At 42.3% G+C, this 18,752-nt stretch overlaps 1 protein-coding gene across 1 annotated transcript; it reads right to left on the bottom strand.

Annotated features, from left to right (window-relative positions):
• Positions 1-1,130: 1,130 nt before the first annotated feature.
• On the bottom strand, positions 1,131-15,076 carry prkcg (protein kinase C, gamma). The gene is given in 15 exon segments (XM_034697164.1): positions 1,131-2,861; positions 3,682-3,822; positions 5,778-5,885; positions 6,072-6,152; positions 7,168-7,306; positions 7,473-7,535; positions 8,028-8,119; positions 8,388-8,559; positions 11,976-12,175; positions 12,630-12,776; positions 12,779-12,833; positions 13,193-13,349; positions 13,456-13,584; positions 14,743-14,853; positions 14,965-15,076. Coding segments are annotated over 13 exon segments (1,638 nt in total). The 5' UTR covers positions 13,577-13,584; positions 14,743-14,853; positions 14,965-15,076; the 3' UTR covers positions 1,131-2,699.
• Positions 15,077-18,752: the final 3,676 nt, after the last annotated feature.

Here is an 18,752-nt window from a genome sequence, read left to right on the forward strand (position 1 = left end):
CTCTGGAGGTTCAGTTACACAAATGTCAGATACTGTCAAGGTTGAAGTAAAGCTTGAGCCGAGGAGTTTTAAAATCAGGAAGTTAACAGCAGGTGACATCGTGTCAAAAGTCAACAAAGATGTCATAAAAAAAAGTGGATCTACATGTATTATTTTCTTTAAAAATATATTTCAGTGTGAAAATGATCAGCTTCAGGTGCCTTTAATGGCCTCATATGCAACTTAAAAATGTACCTATGTTACTGTTGCATTCACACGTCATATATCTCTACATGATTCTTTGCACGTTTATTATGCAGCATCTAAAAGAGTAAGTGTCATGTTTATGTCAAAAACTAAGACGCAAGAGGTGAGAAAACTTAACTCAGAGTGTTTGCCCTTCATCACATGCCTCTTACACTTTAATAGCCGGGGCATCGTCAGCAGACACATGAGTATAAATGTGATACCTATGTAAATATGAGCATACGATACATCATAATACTGAGGCAGTTGCAGCGACAAGACGAGACGTGATACTCTTATCAACAGACACCAGCAGGGGGTTTTATCAGAGAGATAATAGCCAAAGCAGTAAATCCTGACATTATGATTTATAGAGAATGACATAAAACAACGCAGTAAAGGATTTACAGTGCAGCACCGACAGGGAAAGACAAACAGAGAAGAGAAGGAAGAAGAGAGATGAAGGACAGATAGAGAGGAAGAGAGGAAGAGGGAGGTAGAGAGGAGTTGATGAGATTTTAATGTGAAGGTCAACTTGTTATAACTGAGATCTCTGTGGGATAGTGGTCCCATCATGAAGCTGGAGGAGAGAGGGGGGGGCAATGGGAGGAGAAGAAGGAGGAGGGAGTGAGAGGAGAAAGAGGAGGGAGTGAAAGTGAGATGCCTGAGAGGTGGTTTTGCTGGTTCGACAACTACAGTAGCAGAGTAAATAGAGGGGTCAGCATCTTCTGCGTGTGTGTGTGTGTGTTTGTGTGTGCACATGTTTGCACTTTTGAGCGCGAATATGTGTGAAAGTGAGGAAGAGGGAGCGAGCGTGACAGAGAGAAGTGTGGAGGAGACAAAGCGAGAGGCTGTGCATGTTTGTGTCTCAGCAGCTTCACACAAAAACACTTTGGCTGTCGCTGTTTCATGATTTTTTCAGTAGAGTTTATTTCTGTTGCTTTTTTTCCCAGCACATGAAAACAAGAAGTTATCTCAAGTAACAGATACATAAATGCATAAATCATCTATTGTATTATCTATCATTGATTGTATTATCTATTGTATTAGGTGTGGTGTGTTGTGACATTTTGAGGCCTACACACAGATTAACTGATCTGACCTTTACTGTTGGCTGTTGTTAAAGGGACACACACATAAAAGAAATGAGTCATTTTGCTCCTCTAGATGAGAGATAGATAAAGTTCACAAAAAATCACAAAGAAAACAAATCATAAAGATGCTTTAAAGGAACTCAGACATATTTCTGTGGCTGGTTGGGGAGATGGGAGCTCTAAAATGCGATTATTAAACTGGACGTTTGCAGCCACCTGCACTGCTCAGATAGTGTTTAATGACAGCGCTGCTATTTTTCCATGTATTGAACAGTTCCAGTGAGCCTCACTTTTAATTACCCCCAATCAATGCTGTGACTATGTCATTACACAGCAAAAAGCTTCATTGTATCCAACAGAAATAATGATAACAATTCTGCAAACACCTCCTCTTTTGGCCGGAGAATACATCATTAAGAGGCATATTTACTAAGGCTGCAGAAACACTTTCAGTGCGGAGCTGGGATTCATTACAGAGCATTATTTCAGCTCATTACAATGTAGATGGAATTTCACAGCTTGCTCGAGAACTACAGAGGAAATAGTAAAATGTGAGTAAAAAGATGCAGCTCAATCTGAGGCAGTAATGTGATAATAGAGTGCAGCAGAGTGGGCCCGAGCTGTGGGGCAGCACTGCAGCCTACATTGACGGTCACATTAACCGTGCAGGCCGTTGTTGTTTCATGCTCTCAGCAGGTCATCTGGGGCCACTGGTGTGACGTTAAAATGGGAGGTCAGACCAGGCCATAGAAACGTGACTGAACTGCTAGTCTGATACAAAAAAAGGCTACTAACTGACTTGCTTGTTGATGAATCACTCTACTATGTAGAAATTCACTGTTACACTGGAACAAACCTGCTAGGAAACATTCATAGTCACGTGTTGGAGCTGCAAATGATTAAAAAGTGACTCGGAATATATGAGAGAAACCTGACTTCTGGGGATTTAAAGTACAGGACAGGGTTTTAAATAAATCAATTGCCTTGTGATACGTTTATATCACCCTGGATATTCTATGCTATAGAAAACTAATGTGTCAGAGCATTTCATTCTACAAACATTGCATGCAAAGAGATTCATAAACCAGGTTCATACTACAGTACTCTTCAATCACTCTATCAAGTTAAGGAATGTCTTACAAAAAAACTCTAGGATGCAGATCTACAGAATGATACTGGCTTTGTTTGCAACATATTCTGTGACTATCAAGGTAAAATACATACATCAAAGAGAGTGCATGAATAGAAAGGTGTCTTGGCATTGTCATGTAAACAGAATTTGGTTATGAGAGGTGTCATGTTCAGATTCTTTGTTATAAAACTACTATCAAGGAGACGACAGGGTGATTCAGGTGCGTTCAGAGCGTGTTGGAGCCGTTTTCAAACCGCTGTCAGAGGTGAAGGAGCAAAGTCTGGGTTCTGGAAGGAGAAGCCCTCGAAGTCTTCCTGGGCTATAGCCGCAAGTATATCCGGGTCGGATGGAGTGAGTGCAGACGGAGCTGCTGTGAAGAACTTGTCGAAATTTTCACCCTTTTTCCCGCCCTAAAGAACAAGAGGAGAAGTTTAACGTGCATATTCACATTAATACCGATTGTATACACCATTACCTCCCACCTGAGTACATAAAAAGAGTTGAACTATAAAAAGACTCCACCTCCGTGTTTCTTTCTCTCACCCACACCCTCGTTTTCTCTCTCCACCACACCTACTGTAGGACGAAAGCTGCTCATTTCTCTTTTCCTGCTCTTCTACTGTGGATGACAGCCGTTCTACTGGATGATATGAATCTCATTTGGCTAATAGGCCTGGCCTCTAACCCCTGAGCACACTCAGCTCACCTCACCATTGGCCAACAGGGCCGCAAACTGGTGTGTGGTGGGCTAATGATGACATACATTAGCATATGGGAGGAGTAGGCAGGACTCAAAGGCCAGGGGGTCCTGTCTATTATGACTGCTGTGTCTCTGAGAAGCAGGAGAAGAGGCAAAAAGAGAGGGGACTGGGGGGGAAGGAGGGAGGGACAGTGCCATTTGAACAGAGGAAAGAATACAGGATGAAAAGGCCAACACACTGTGGACAGCGGAGAGAGGGAGCATGCTGAGAAATGAGGGAGAGAGTGGGAGTTTGAGAGACAGATGGAAGAAAGTGACAGCTTCAATTTCCTAAAAGTGTCCTCGGAGAGACAGAGACGGGGACAAGGAGAGAAAGTAAGAGAGAAAGAAAGAAAAAGAGAGAGAGAAAGAGAGAGAGAGAGAGAGAGAGAGAGACAGAGAGAGAGAAAGAAAAATAGAGATAGAAAGAAAAATAAAGACAGAAAGAAAAGCAAAGACAGAAAAGTGTGTAGTCCATCTGTTCCACTGACAGTTCTGGGTATGAAGGGTGTCGGGAGCTCCAGTCTCTCCAGACGGTCCCAGTCAATCCAGCGAAAGAATGGATGTTCCCTGATCTCTCTCTCTGCGTCTGCTGCTCCACCCAGACGCTTGGCCGGGTGCTTCGTTAGAAGCTTGGGAGAAAACAAGGAGAGGAGTGGATCAAAATAAATCGTTTTTCGAAAGCGTGAGATAACTTGAGTGTTGTTCAAGATGTCATGGTAGCGTTTTCTCAGTTCATCAACGCTGTCTTTCACTTATATCGTGTTCAGATTGGGGGCTTAGGGGTGGGGGGGTCTTGTTTGTTTACTTTACTTTATTATATTTTATTTATTCTATGTACAGCACTATGTGTTACATATTGTTGTATGGAAAGTGCTTTACAATCAAGTCTGATTGATTGTGTATTGCTTGGGAAGTCAACAATGTGCCTGGTGCGCTTTGCTGTAAACACATTATTCCTATGTATTTCATTATCTATTTTAATTTAAGCACTTTTCTGATTAACTATCCATTTATATAAATGTGTGTTACTCTGAAGGAATCGTTTGACAGTTTGGAGCAGTGTTGTGATAATTGAGTCCAGGGCATAAAGACTGTATTATTGTTTTTGTTAGTATTTTCTATAAAGCCCTGATCATTTATTCAGTTTGAAGCCAGGGACACACACATTCACTTGCGTGCACGTTCACATGCCGGCTTGTTCAGCAGCAGCTCTGTACCTGAGGTGCCTTGCTTTCAAAGCTTACACAGCAAATGCAAGCAAGAGTAGTGCAATATGCAGAACTAATGAGTAGAAGACAGAGACTCACTCAGACTTTAACAGACATCTGTACGGGATGCATCTGTAAAACTAAGTGAGATGCTGAAGTTACCTGGGCTGCTTTTCACATTAGCATCTAAAGCAACTCAACCACTGGGTTCCAGATGTTTGGTTAGTTTAAATTTCCACTGACAGCAGGTGGGTTGTACTATTCTGTGTTAAGACACCTGAAGTGATTCCACTGCAGCAGACTTGATGAGTGTTTCTCTCTATTGAGAGAGCTGCGGTGCACATTAAGGCACAACCCACGGCACTGTTACTTCAGTTTGATTTAAACCTCCAGGCACGCCGACAGGATCATTCAGAATGTCATGTTAATGATTAAAATGTGTTTTCTACACATCCAAAAGGTCGCAAACAGTCAGCTGAGGATCATAGTGAACAGCTTGGCTGGAGACAGCTGTCCTCAGGTAATGGAGACTAGACTTAGCTAAAATGGACTCGACTCAAATGTAGTCTCAGGAAATGGAGTCAACTTTTTGGTTACTCAGCCTTAAACTCGAGTTCCATGAGACTGGAACTCAACCAGAACTCGAGGTGACTCGACCACAACAGTGACCTGAAGAAACACCTAATTTAACTTTTTTGCTCAGGGTTGGATGAGAAGAAGTTTCAAAACATTTCCAGTCTTTGTTTTCTTTTTACTCTCAGTCTTGCAGGGCGGCTGTTGCTCAGTGGGTAGAATCGGTCGTCTATCAATCGGGAGGTTGGCGGTTCGATCCCTGCTCCAGCAGTCACTTGCCAAAGTGTCCTTGAGCAAGACACTGAACCCCGTATTGCGCCCTCTGATGTTCAGAGGTGTGTGAATGTGAACGAATGAGATTAGCTAACACTGATGTTCCCTTACTGTAGCAGCCTCTACCATCAGTGAGTGAATGGGTATGAATGGGTGAATGTGATGAGTAGTGTAAAAGTACTTTGAGTGGTCAGAAAGACTAGAAAAGCGCTATAAGTACAAGTCCATTTACCATTTATGCTAAGCTAAGTTAAGCTAAGCTAATATAGCTGGTCAGATTTCTAACAGGGAGATGTGAGAGTGGTTTCACTTATCATCAAACTCTCTCAAGAGAGCAAATAAATAAATTTCTAGACTGTTCAACTATTTCTTCAAAGCCGTCAGTGGTCATGGCTGAGCATTGCTGTCTTTTGATTAATATTTAAATATATATTTAAGAAATGTAATAAGAGGAAATTGTATTTAATTTTATCATAATTGTCTCTGCGCTACAAGTTACACGGGTTAGAAATAATTAAGTGGTTACTTACTCCCTTGCAGATAGCGACGGCTTCACGAGAGAGACTCTTCGGGTAAGAGACACACTGCTCCATGATGGACTGAAACAGCTCCTCCTCGTCTATACCATCAAACGGTGGCTGGAAGGCAAAAGACACAGATAGAAGAAGAAGAAAGTAACCGTGAAGACCCGAGAGCAAGCTGAAAGCAAATATATTGAAATGAAATTCTTTCTAAAGTCTTTTGAAGTGATTACAAAGGACGAGTACTGCAGGCTCAAGTGGCCATGCACACGGGTCTGCCGTTAGGATTACGATGGAGGTTACCTGTCCTGCCAGCATTTCATACAGCAGTACTCCATAGGACCACCAGTCTACTGCTTTATCATAGGGCTGATATGCCACAATCTGTAAAAGGATGGAGAGAAAGGTGAGGAGATAGAGGGGAAAAGTGGCAGTGCAGAGATAAGGAAGTAAAAGCAGACAAGCAGAGTTTGAAAAAGCAGAGCTGCAGCTACCAGAGCAGCAGAGAGAGAGAGAGAAAAAGAGAAAGTACAGCATTAGAGAGGGATAATGTATGAGTGAGCTCATAATAATCAGCAAATTAGTTTGGATTTGTGTGTTTGTTTACCTGGTGTTTGTCTGTGTGTGAGAGTGTGCTAGGGTGTGGGGAGAGCACGAGGGAACAATTCCCAGCCCCTGGGGAAAATATTGTATCTCTTCCAAAATGGCAGATGCAGGAGAATCAATGGATGTTTACATAAGAGAGTCAATACCCAGGGGTGCCACAGCAAGGTTTACACATTCAAAGACATGCACAACAACACGTCATATCTTCTCTCTCTTTTTCTGCTGTTTCTGTCTAACACAAGTTTGCAAACAAGAAAAGATGACTATCTCCTTTTCTCTTTCCCTGGATTTGACGTACATGTGGCAGAAACACAGCAAAGATATTTCAAAGTATTTTCAAGGGAAACATCCAGCAGACAACAATGATATTATGTGTATTAAAAGTGCTATTTCTGGTTTAAATTTGCATCCTAATGAGTGATTCTGACATTCTTCAGTCACTTTGAAGTGGTTTGAGTCTCTCAGTGTAGTTATTCACCTGAAGTTAAACAAAAACTACAAAAACAAGGTCTCCGAAGGACAACGGAGATTACTACGCAACGTTCTGATAGCACAAGCACACACACCGCTGCTAATAGAATCATGGGAAGTTAATTATTCAAAAATGCTGACAAGGTCAGAGAGGACGGAGGAGTAGAGAAGATCTGCAGTGAAGCAACTCGCCGTCTTGCTGCGAGCAAAACAGGTCAAGTAATTGAAAAGGGGAAGATGGACAAAATCAAATGAGGGTTCCAAGGCACAAATGAGGCAAGTTCAGGAGTTAGTCTAGACCATGAAGTGGGAGTCAGGATACCTCAGGGGCGATGTAGTCCGGGGTGCCACAGAATGTGCGTGTGGTGTCGTCTTCAAACATCCCCTCCCTGCACATCCCGAAGTCGGCTATCTTTATGTGGCCCTCGCTGTCGAGCAGCACATTATCGAGCTTCAGATCCCTGAGAACGAAAGAGACAGATTACACAGGTATGAATCATTTTGATAGATAACATCTTTATAACAGTCATTAAGGTCAAAAGACGTGACAAATCTGTGTCATGTCTATTGGCTGGGCAGTGACAGCACCAAACCAGGCTGTGTTAGATGAACGGCCCACTTCTCTACCTGTAGATGATGCCTTTGCTGTGGAGGAAGAAGAGACCGACCGCTACCTCTGCTGCATAAAACCTGGAGAGAGAGAGAAAGAAAAGGAAGAAGAGGAGGGGGAGGAGGGGGGAATCACAACTGGTTGCTTTATCTTTCAGAAAATTGGCTGAGGTTTTCAGCCAGTGGAGAGGGGAATGGAGCTGAAGAGGGTGATGAAAGGGAGAGTAACCAAATAGATGAAAGGCAGAATGATGAAGAAAGAGATCTGGAAATGAGCAACAGGGTAAGATTAGTTAGAGATGATTGATCAAAGATTATTGATCAGATGAACAGCCAGGAAGAGGGAAAATGTGGATGAAAAGATGAGATTAGTGGGAGGAGAAAGTCAAGAAAAAAGGAGGAGTGCTGGTACTTGAGTTGATGACTTTTTATGCATCAGTGTATATAATGAACAAAGCAAAGAGATGAGTGTGGTATGCAAAGGAACAGAGAATACAAGAGAGGCAGGAAATGAGACGCTGCAGATGAGGAGTTTGATTAAAGTCAACAGAAAGGAGCTTTTTGACTACATACGCTGCGTGAGGCTCTTTGAACTTGCCGACTATCTGAATGTGGAACATCAGGTCTCCTCCGTTGACATACTCCATCACATAATACAGACGGTCCTGCAGAAAAAGCACACGGACATACACACTCTCCATACAATCACCTCTGTGTCCGTATTAAAAAGCAATCTGTTAAAACCTCTCCTCCAGGACCGAGGGCCTTGTTATAGAAAGCAAGCTAATTATTGAATTTTATTAATGAAAACTGAACTCCTGGGAGGACTATGCAGCCAAAATGTCAGGCAGGTTTATGGACAATTTAATGGAAGTTATCTCAGTCTACCTTACACACACGCACACAGACCTACACACACACACAAACACACACCTCAGTCTGGAAGGCGCAATACAGCGATGTGAGGAAGTGAGGGCGAGAGGAAAGGGCCAGAACTCTCCTCTCCACCAGGGCGCTCTCCGTGTCCTCGTCCTGGAAGAGAACATCTTTCTTTAACACTTTGACGGCGAACAGTCGCTCGCTGCCTCGCTCCTCTGCCAGCACCTGCACAGAAACAGAGAGGGAGAAAAAAATACTGTAACAAAAAAAAAAATCACAGGAATTGAAAAAAGGAGCTTCTGCGTGTACTTAACTTCTATAAATAATCACAACGTTTATTTATAGACAACACTACACCAACTGTCTGGCATGGAGAGGAAGATGACGTGCAAAACAGCTAAAAAAGACTCTCTAAATCCTTTTTTAAAAATTCCTTCAGAGTTAACAGAACAGCAGTCTGTGCGTCAAACCACAGACTCCTTTTTTTTTTTTACATCTCTTTGACACAAAGTGCATTCAGAATCAACACTGCTTCTGTCACTCAAGCTTCTGTTCCAACTCCAACTAGAATAATGCACGTACTGTACTGTAACTGCCAGTACTGAACATTTTTTAGGTCATTGTGTTATGAGTGACAAGGTGCTCTAGTTTGGAGAACACTAGTTCTGCTGTTTTATTAAAATTAAGTGCTTTTGAGGCATAATTGCATTATTTTACTGATGTTGTGGCTGAAGTTAGGTCTCATTTTTATTCAGCCGCCCTAGGCCTGCCCCTACATAGTTTTGAGAATAAAGCTACAGTGGGGTGAGGGACTTTACACCTTGCTACATATTCCTGACCTTCATTAATGCAATGAACAAACAACTTTTCTTTCAGTCACAAATCATTTCCTACACAAAGTTCTTGTGACAACTTAATTAGAGTTTTTCCTGAAATGTCATAATGATCCAATTTTACAGTCTGTTGCTTCGACATAAGATATTAAAATTGTTTTGCAACATTTTGCATTCATATTTGCAACAAAATAGGCCTTGTATCCATAGACTGTATAAAATATGGACATAGGATCTGTGGCGTCACCCATCTGTTTCTGAAGAGCTGTTTTGAGGCCAATCGTTGTTGGCAGCCATATTGCTGCTGTCGAGTGATTGTGACGCAAAGAGGCGGGCTTTGCGCCTCCTAGCCAACAGCTACTGTGTTCCCGCCTGTCAATCAAGTCAGCTGTGCCTCTCATCGGAAGACCCGTAATCTCAATATCTTCGAAATTGCTGTGTTAGAAAAAAATTCCCCCTACAGTGTGTGCCGATCAAGAAATGAGCCATCCAGACTACACTCGTCTTTTGTACCAGGCTGTGAACATGTTTATTTCTGCTGTAAATATCAGCTTTTTTGAATTGGTGTGTATGTGGTTTCCAGTACTTCCGGAGCCAGCCTCAAGCGGATCCTCGATGAACTCCATTTTTTAACACTTCCGCATTGGACTCATATTTTTAGACCGGAGGTTGCCGCTTGCTCGTATCACAAAGTTTGATAGTACTTTTCTTCAAGTGCTCCGTTTGAAGTCACACCCTGTTTGGAGTCTGCATTGGAAAACACTGTAGTTTAAAGGCTGTTTTGATGGCAAGATGACCACTGTGACTCAATCCTCCATAGAAACGTCACATTCTTCCCTCTGCAGGAGCTTTTATTATGAAGAGGTTGGACTACATGGTAGGGTCAATTGTGAGAAATCTGATGCATCAAAGCAGCAGCAACAACGTCAAGTGTTGAAAAATAGTAGCCAGTAAATAAGTGCTAAAAACTGCAGTTCCACAAGTGTCCACTTGAGGCTGGCCAAAAGCAAAGGAATCTCCATTAACACCAATGTTAAAATGCCTCCCTTTACAGCAAAATTAAACATGTTTACAGCTTGGTACAGAATGGATCGTTAAATAATTCTACATTTGTGTGCAATGTATAGGAGGTGATTATTTTGTACAACTAATCCACTTTAAAAATGATTTTAAAAAAGTGATGAATAGATTCAAATAACTGTGATCTATTCAGGCTTAAAGCTTGCCACTTCTTTGTCTGTGTCTAGGTTGAACAGAAGTTAGGCTGAGTCAGCTTTTCCAAGCTGCCATCATTTGGCTTAAAATCCCCTCTTCAGAAACCAATGAGTGACATCACTGTGACCTCATCCATGTATTTGACAGTCTGTGGCCATACCAAACTAACATTTGTATCATGTGCTCAATGCATGTGCATTCAAGAACATAAAATAGTGACGGAAAAAAAAGATCCAACATTACATCAACTGATGCTTCAGAAAGTTCAGTCCTGTGCACATTTCACATGACATGGTGCAATAACGGAAGCTAAGTTTAATTAAAGCATAAAGACTTCCACACACATTAATGTCATGAAAGATAAAGTGCTGCTCTCATTTTTTGTTTTATCAGGCATTTAAAACATATTCAGCGGCTGTTTTCACGCTCCTTTGAAACTGGCTGCTAGAGGTGGCTGTAATGATGCTGTAATTTCCTCCAATGAGAGCCGTATGATGATGGGTTTTATTGTTGTAAAGATACATATGGTCAAAAGCAATGGAAACTGCTGACAACAACAGTTTAAAATTGCCCGGGCCAAATTGCAGCGCTGTGCTGTAATGGTCACTTTCTTTCTGGGTGATCTCATTTTACTTTCAAATAGTGATGAATAGTACCGAACACTACAGTTTCATTTTTTTCAAAAATCAATGTGACTACACAAAGGTGCTTGTGAAGGGGGCTGTGTGTGAGTATGTGTGCGCGTGTGTGCATGCATTGATGAGCTGCCAGTCACTGAGATAAATCCTGCCGTCCTCTATGTCTTCTGTACTTCCTCATGGTCTCATACTAAGTCACATAAAAGTGGGAGGCATCACCCTTCAGAATATTACAATTCTCACGAACATAGTCACATGTACTGTCTCCTCTTTTCCGCTCATGTTATCCCATTTCCTTTTGGTCATTTTGTCACTTTCTGCTGCACAGTAATCCTTTTTCTCTTTCTCTCTTCCTCTCTTCCCTCAGTCAGCAGCCCCGGGGTCTCTCCTTTTGGGTCCTTTTTTTTTTTTCCCTCTCACATCTTACGTAAGTCGAGTCTATTTCTCCTGTCCTCTGTAGACTCTTCTGACAGTTATGAAACAGCACAGGGGGATTTCAGAGGAGGAAGAAGGAGGACTTGAGACTCCATTCTCTTCATTACGCCTTATCTGCTGGGGAATTAAAGAGAAAATGGAGAGCAGAGGCTTGCTTGATATGAACACCTCCAGGAGGACTGTCTGTGCCCGCCTATGTGGCATGTAGGAATTAAGCCTAAGCTCACGACTGCTGACAGCACTGAAGAAGCTAAGGGTTAAGTGAATCATTTGTAGGAGAGACAATGAGCATGTTAGTAAGAGAGGAGATTTTTTCTCCTTGCGTTGCTCTGCCCAGGAGCTGCTGTATGAAATGCCACTTGAAGGTCGAGTCCATCAATAGAGTAAATCATTTAAAGCCAGAATAATCTCTGTTGTCTTAAACATGAATGGCCTCTTTGATTTCTGTTGCAGCTGTTTGGATCAGAGGTGCTGATTGAGAGTAGAATAGATGACATTTGGTCTCAGTGTGTGCTGTGTTTACCTTGCCAAAGCTGCCTTTGCCAAGCACCATGAGGAAGTTGAAGTCGTGGATGCCCACTTTTACGTTGGCGGGACCCGGTATGTGGACAGGTGGGCAGGATGGCACAGGTGTGGGGGACAGGGCCACAGGGAAGCCTTCGGACAACGGGACAGGTATCTGCTGAGGCAAAGTGGGGGTTGCGGCATCTGGCATAGGCTCCTGGAGACAAGTGGGAGGGTTGAAAGATGAATGGTGGGATACATTCCAGGATACACACACAAACAAACTTCCTACCCCTTGTTTTGGATTAGAGTCAGGCAGAACACTCCTGCACCCTGCTGGAGATTGCAGGCACCATTGAAAGGGGGACTCTGTATAATTTATTATCTAATTATCTAGCTTCAACACCAGGCATTAATCTTCTTGGTTTTTTCTTCCACAGATAGAAATGTAAGTTAAACATCATCCTAACCCAGTGTGAGCAGTGGCAGCTGTTGTTTATTAGATGTAGATGGAATTATAGGTAGATAAAGGCTCTGCCAAGGCTCGAATAAATGGTCAGTCTCAAGGTATAAAATAAAAGCCTGCTCCACTTGGGTGGAAGCTGGTATAAATATCACCACTGACTCTTTGTTTACGCCTAACTGACAGCTTTTTTGAGCAAGTGTCCTACCTGCAGGTCCGGGTCGGGCACAGGGATGTTGTAGTATTCTCCCTCATCCTGAGCCAGCAGTTTGAACCAGCCGCTGATGGGACGCCTGAAGATCTCGCTCACTCCGAATGATAGCGCTCCCATGAAGTCGTTCCTGGATGTGCGGCTCCCCAGTCCCACACCTCCACCGACAGCCGTCTGTCCCACTGGTGACCCCGCACGGAGCTAAAGAGACAAACACAAACAGCTCAGAATCACTGGGGAGTTTGAGCTTGTTATGTAAGCTATACAACATTGCACCCAAAAGAAAATGGTTTTTTTTACAAGTTTTTGAAGGCAATTTCCTGATACCTCAACTCTACTGAACACCGAATATAAAGGTAGAGAAGGGTGAAATTTGAACGCAGGGTAAAATGAAATGTATTTATTCAGGGAGCATCAAACATAGATTTAAGGTCTCTTCATCTTTCAGGGCGCTTTTTATGACTTGGTATTTCCATTTTCTGGGACATTTTATTTTTGCCTAAAGCACATTCTGTCCTAGACCTGAGTGAACTTTTGGATTGAAGTTCACAAGGACTCACAAGGTGAAACTCTCATTCCAGACAGGATTAAGAGTTGAGCGGATGGTCTTGGTCTTCTGTTTGCTGTGGCTCTTTGGGTCTGGAATCAATTTCAGCTTAACATATGGGTCTGAGAGGCCGTTTGGATCCATGGGCATCAGGTTACGAGCCTCCCGCACTGGAAAAAAGGAGGACAACAGAAAGAAGAGAAAAGGAAATCCTTTAATACCCCATGTAATCCTTTTGTTTTAAAAAATTTCCCATCATCCATTGGTTCTCCCAACCTGTGACGTAGACATCTTCTGACTCCCCTTTGATGACCAGGTGGATCCTCCCTCTCTTCTCTGTGTGGTCTTGGCCGCAGAGACTGGGAACACTTGTTTCACACCGCCGATGGACGTTCATGTCACAACCTCAAAGAAGAGAGAAAAACGTGCACAAAAAATATTAAGAACATGCATGGTTTATGGTAATGCTTTGGAGACCTTTGTTACATGTTATAACACTCCCTTCCCCTCCATGTTTTCTGTATGGCTTCACACTGACATTGAAATTAAATTAATATATATATATATATTATATATATATATATATATTATATATATAAATAATATTATAAATGAAAAAAATACAAGTAACTAACTGCTAACCAACTGCAGTATCCATGTACGTCATGTCCTGCCTCCTGAGCAGGGGTGTATTCAGATTTGATGTCCCAGTCTAAAGTAAGAAAAAAATTGTATCCAGAGTCCTGAACACTGCCAGCATCATTTCAGTGCCCAAACATTGTAATAAATGTATTTAAGTTTGTATCTGAAGGTTAAGCCTGGTTTATACTTCTGCATTGACTCTACGCAGTTGTGGCCCACGCCGCTGTGAGCACTATCTACTTGTGTTTCAGAGTGTCTCAGCGTTCTGTAATACTCCCACCTAAACGCAAACAGGCAGCGTGATTTCTACGCTAGTTAGACTTGTTGTTTCTGGTGTTGCTATGTTTTCGGGGAACTACGGCAACTCAGGGCGTATTATGCTAAAGTTGGAGCTGATAAATGTTGCCTCTAATCTACAGAAATGATCACAAAGGGGAATAGAGAGGATCGGTCAAAGGAAATGAAATGTTCGTCCAATGTATAGAAATTCCAGAAATGTTGTAAATGCAGGACATATGGTTCAGCACAGTGGAACAATCACAGGACTTGCAGTCCAAGTCGTTTCGACCTGTAGTTACAATTTGTAGGAGGTACATGTCAGTCTACGTGTGTAGGCTTCTGTGTAGGAACAGGGTTACGCGAAACCTATGATGTATTATGATGTTGATTCGACACAGAGGCATAAACCAAGGCTGTGTGCAGGAGTTTGCTTGCAATTTTTGATGCAGTGATTCCTTTATTTCACACTTGTCTTATGAAACAGATGTGAATATTTTTTTTCTACCATTTACAGTATCGGCAAAGGGAACTACAACTTAAAATGCTACACAGCCTATTGAAATAAAGCCCAAATAGTTGATTTTAACATAAGTGCTGCCTCTGACAAGACATATAGCCAATCATAGTAGCAGAGTTTGGCACCTGGGGTAGCTAATCATATTTTAAGGATGGCCCTTGCCACCCCTGGCCACCCCCATCTGGACACTGGACACTGGACACTGGACATCCCCTGCACTTGCGGATCCCCTCTGGCTGTGAGGGACATGCATGAATAACAACTAAGGAAAATTTCAGAGGCAGGCTGTCCTCAAGTTTTCAGTAGTGCACATATGAAAAAGGCTTATTCTATGTGGTGAAACTCACAGCCACATTTCATGCCCTGGTGTATGAGTCCGTAGAGCAGCGAGCCACAGTGATCGCAGAAGGTGGGACTGGAGTAAGTGTGGACCTTAAATGAGTGTCGACTCTTCAGGTCCTAAAATACAGCAGAAATAATCTGAATTTAGAACCATCATGCGCATAAACACACACACACACACAGTTTCACACACATACATGCAGAGTATGATTAGTGGAGATGTTGAGTGGGGTATTCATGGCCAAGCCAATTAGATTTCTCCACTGGGAGAGGACATATAAATGAGAGTGCATCACGGCAAGGCTGTGTGAGTGTGTATCTCTGTGTGTATATATGTGTGCGTATATTCTGTGAAGAGAGGGATGAATCATTTTTATCTCTCTTAAGCGCATCGGACCGCACACACCACCTTCTCCCAAACTGTTTTTACTCCCTCGTCCTTCTGAGTCGCTATTTAAAAACTCTGTCACCCTGTTTATCTTCCTGTGTGTGTTTCTCTCACTTTCATCCTTTTTCACACACACAACACACACACACACACACACACACACACACACACACACACACACACACACACACACACACACACACACCACACACACACACACACACACACACACACACACACACACACTGCACACACATTTACCCTTGACCTCATTTCTGCAGCAGTTTATTTGGACAGCAGGGAAAAAAAGTGAGGAAGGGAAAAATCACTCTGAAATCCTCAAAAGCCACAGAGAGGAAGACTGAGACAGTCTGTTTCCCTCTCTCTCCCCCGTGTAAGTCTCCCATCTTATCAGTCCCCCCTCTCCCTGCACCTGTATCTCCCCCACTCGCTATCTCCAATTCCCCACATCTCGAAAGCCTTGTAGCATGACATGAGTGCAGACGTCACACACAAGACAAGGATGTATGGACTGATGGATGAGTCATGCACACGTGTTACTGGCAACTAGCTGATGGCTAAATATGACGATGGGGTAAATCACTAAAATGGAATACAAAGAAGTAAGAGGGATAAAGAAAGTGCTGTAATGGCTGACTCATCTGCTTACATCTGGGTTTGGGCCCGCCACAGAGCCAGGACATGTGAAAGTCACAAACTCATGACATCTTTTGTGGACCACGAAACTGCAAACTGGAGAAAAGACAGAAAAAAATAAGCTTCAAAATTAATCAGTCACGTTGAGAAAATCATCCAAGAAAGATTTAACACTGCAGAAAAATACAATAACTGGGTTTATCTTTACCTTGACATTGGAATCCCTGTTTGCCAATGCCCCTGAGAAAAAAGCACATGGATTAAGAGAGGATATAATCTTCTTTACCTCTCTCTTTAAGGTTAAATATTTTGCTTGTGAGACAGTTTCTCAGCCAGAGGATTCAGATAATACTGCTAAAACTAAGATAGGACTGCTGCATTATTCTGTTTTGTATTTAAACCAAGACATGCAGCCACAGAAAGAGAATATACTCTCTAATCAAAAAACAAACTCCACTACCTGTGTGGACTTGATAACAAAGTCATTAAGTGTGGAGTTTGAGTATCTTTACCAATGAGCCTCACTGCTGACCAGGTCAAGTGGAGCAGTTTCAATTATTGCCGCACACACAAACACACACACAGACAGAAAACAGAGGCATAAACACAATTCTCCTGTTTGCAGAACTGCGGTGTTGGCTGGTTTCCAGTATCTCCTTGGAGCTTTAATTGAATAATTAAAGCCATTGATTGAGTAAAGAGTCCACTCAGCGGCCTGCCTGCTGTGAATCAAGTTTTGATTAGGAGGTTTAGAAAGAGAAGATGAACGAGACGCCACGAGAGCTCCTCCACAATCATCCTGGAGGGGCCCAGGGGTTCATAGGAAACTGACCATAATCACTGATCTGAAATCAGTTCACCATCTGGCTTGGTAATAATTAAAGAGAGGGTTGTAGAGGGTAATCTGATCCTTGATCGGCATTCAACAGAAGCCTCTGTAGGCAGGAGCAGGTGTATCTATATTTTTGACCAGCAGAGTGCATTAGAGAACCAGAGATGGCTTTGGAGGGAATCGGCAGTGTTAGTGCTGGCTAGAAATCACAAGGAATTCACTGCATTTTAAATTTAATGATGCATTGAAACAGCTTTCCAACACAGGCCATTAAATAAACAGGTGGCACAAAAAACATCAGGAAAATCCTGTTACATCAAAATGAATCCTTGAAACATCAACAGCTACATAGAATTATTTACAAATCACAAATAATTAACTTAAAGGAAAAAACATGAATCCCAAATCCTCGTGGTGGCAATGACATGTCACAGCATGTTAATGAACAAATTAACTATGGCTACAATTCCATATAGCTGCCTCAGTCTCAGGGTCCTGATATGGAGCATGCTGACTCACTGTCACACTGTCATGGCTCACTGAGACACTTGAATAGAACAGATCCATCATTAACTGGATAAGTAACGCCTGTTCTTTTCCTATAATGACAAGTCAAGATGTCTGCTGTGTCCTTTGAAGTGTACTGTTACATAATCCTATTCAGGGATTTCTTCAGTGTGAGAGCAGATGTTTTAAACTTGGGATCCTTAACGCCTCACAGTATGTGGTATCAAATTTAAATGTTTGTAATGATTAGAAAAGCTAGCTAAAATACATCTGACAATCAGTGTAGTGCAGACAATGTGTTTGTTTTGTCTGATTCAGAATAAGAGGCCTGTCATCGGAAAGTTAATCATCTCAATTGCTCACTGTATGGTGAGTTACAGAATCACAGTTGGCAGTTAACATATTGCTAACATAAGCTGAGGTGCCCCAGTGTGTTCTCAATGCTATAATGTAAGTGCAATCAGAAATACAAGCTCTGTAGTGTTAGCCGGTGTCATATTATTACAGCTAAACATCTCCTGCCATCATCCCACCAGTGTTAGACACCTGCCACCAACATGTCCATCATCCTCTGCTAGAACTAGACCCTGGCAGCAAAAGTACCACTGTTAGGTACAGTCCACGTCTGCAGATATCAACACCGGATGGAGGACAGCAGCTGCCAGTTGACTTTTCCCTGATAGGTGTTATGAATAAAATGCCTTATTTTCTTGATGAATACCTGAATGTCACCAAGGCCAATTCAAAGCCATTATCAAGAAAGTTTACAGACATGTAATCATTAAAAATTCAAAAACGCAAGTTTTGGATTTAAACTAACCTCTGATAGAAGAGAAAACATAGATTAAGAACACAAAGTTCTAGTTGTAAGGCTACAGCAGGTTTTCTTTTCCAGCAAGTTTCTGATTCTTTCCACAAATAAGCTTTAAATGTGACAGTGATTTCAAGCTTCTTCTTTCTTTTGAGACTTTTTCTACTCAATTGATAATTGAAAAAGCTGTACAAGGAACAACCAATTCCCTTTTAGTGCCTGACATGGGATATTTACGTTTCAGCTATCTTTCCTTAGTCATTAATTAATCCAATAATCCCCACAGGGACTTCGACACCCAGGTTGAAATCCTGCGTGAAGGAAAGAGTTTTCACCCTGAGCTAAGTGCTGCCACCGCGGCCAAGACAGCAGCCAGTTGGAGAAATGTCCTGAAAGCTACCCAGAGGCTGCTGGCACACGCGCCGCCCTGCATCCGACATACACTCTCACCATATGTCCAAACACACGGAACCGGACTCTCACACAGCAACACAGAAAGACTCGCACATACACTGCTACAGCTTTACTGGAGGAAACTTGCTCAATGCATGATGGAGTACTTTGTTGAAGCAGCTTTTACATGACTACTGATTTGTCT

This window comes from Notolabrus celidotus, chromosome 12 (genome assembly GCF_009762535.1).
Source record: "Notolabrus celidotus isolate fNotCel1 chromosome 12, fNotCel1.pri, whole genome shotgun sequence".
Taxonomy (NCBI): Eukaryota; Metazoa; Chordata; class Actinopteri; order Labriformes; family Labridae; genus Notolabrus; species Notolabrus celidotus.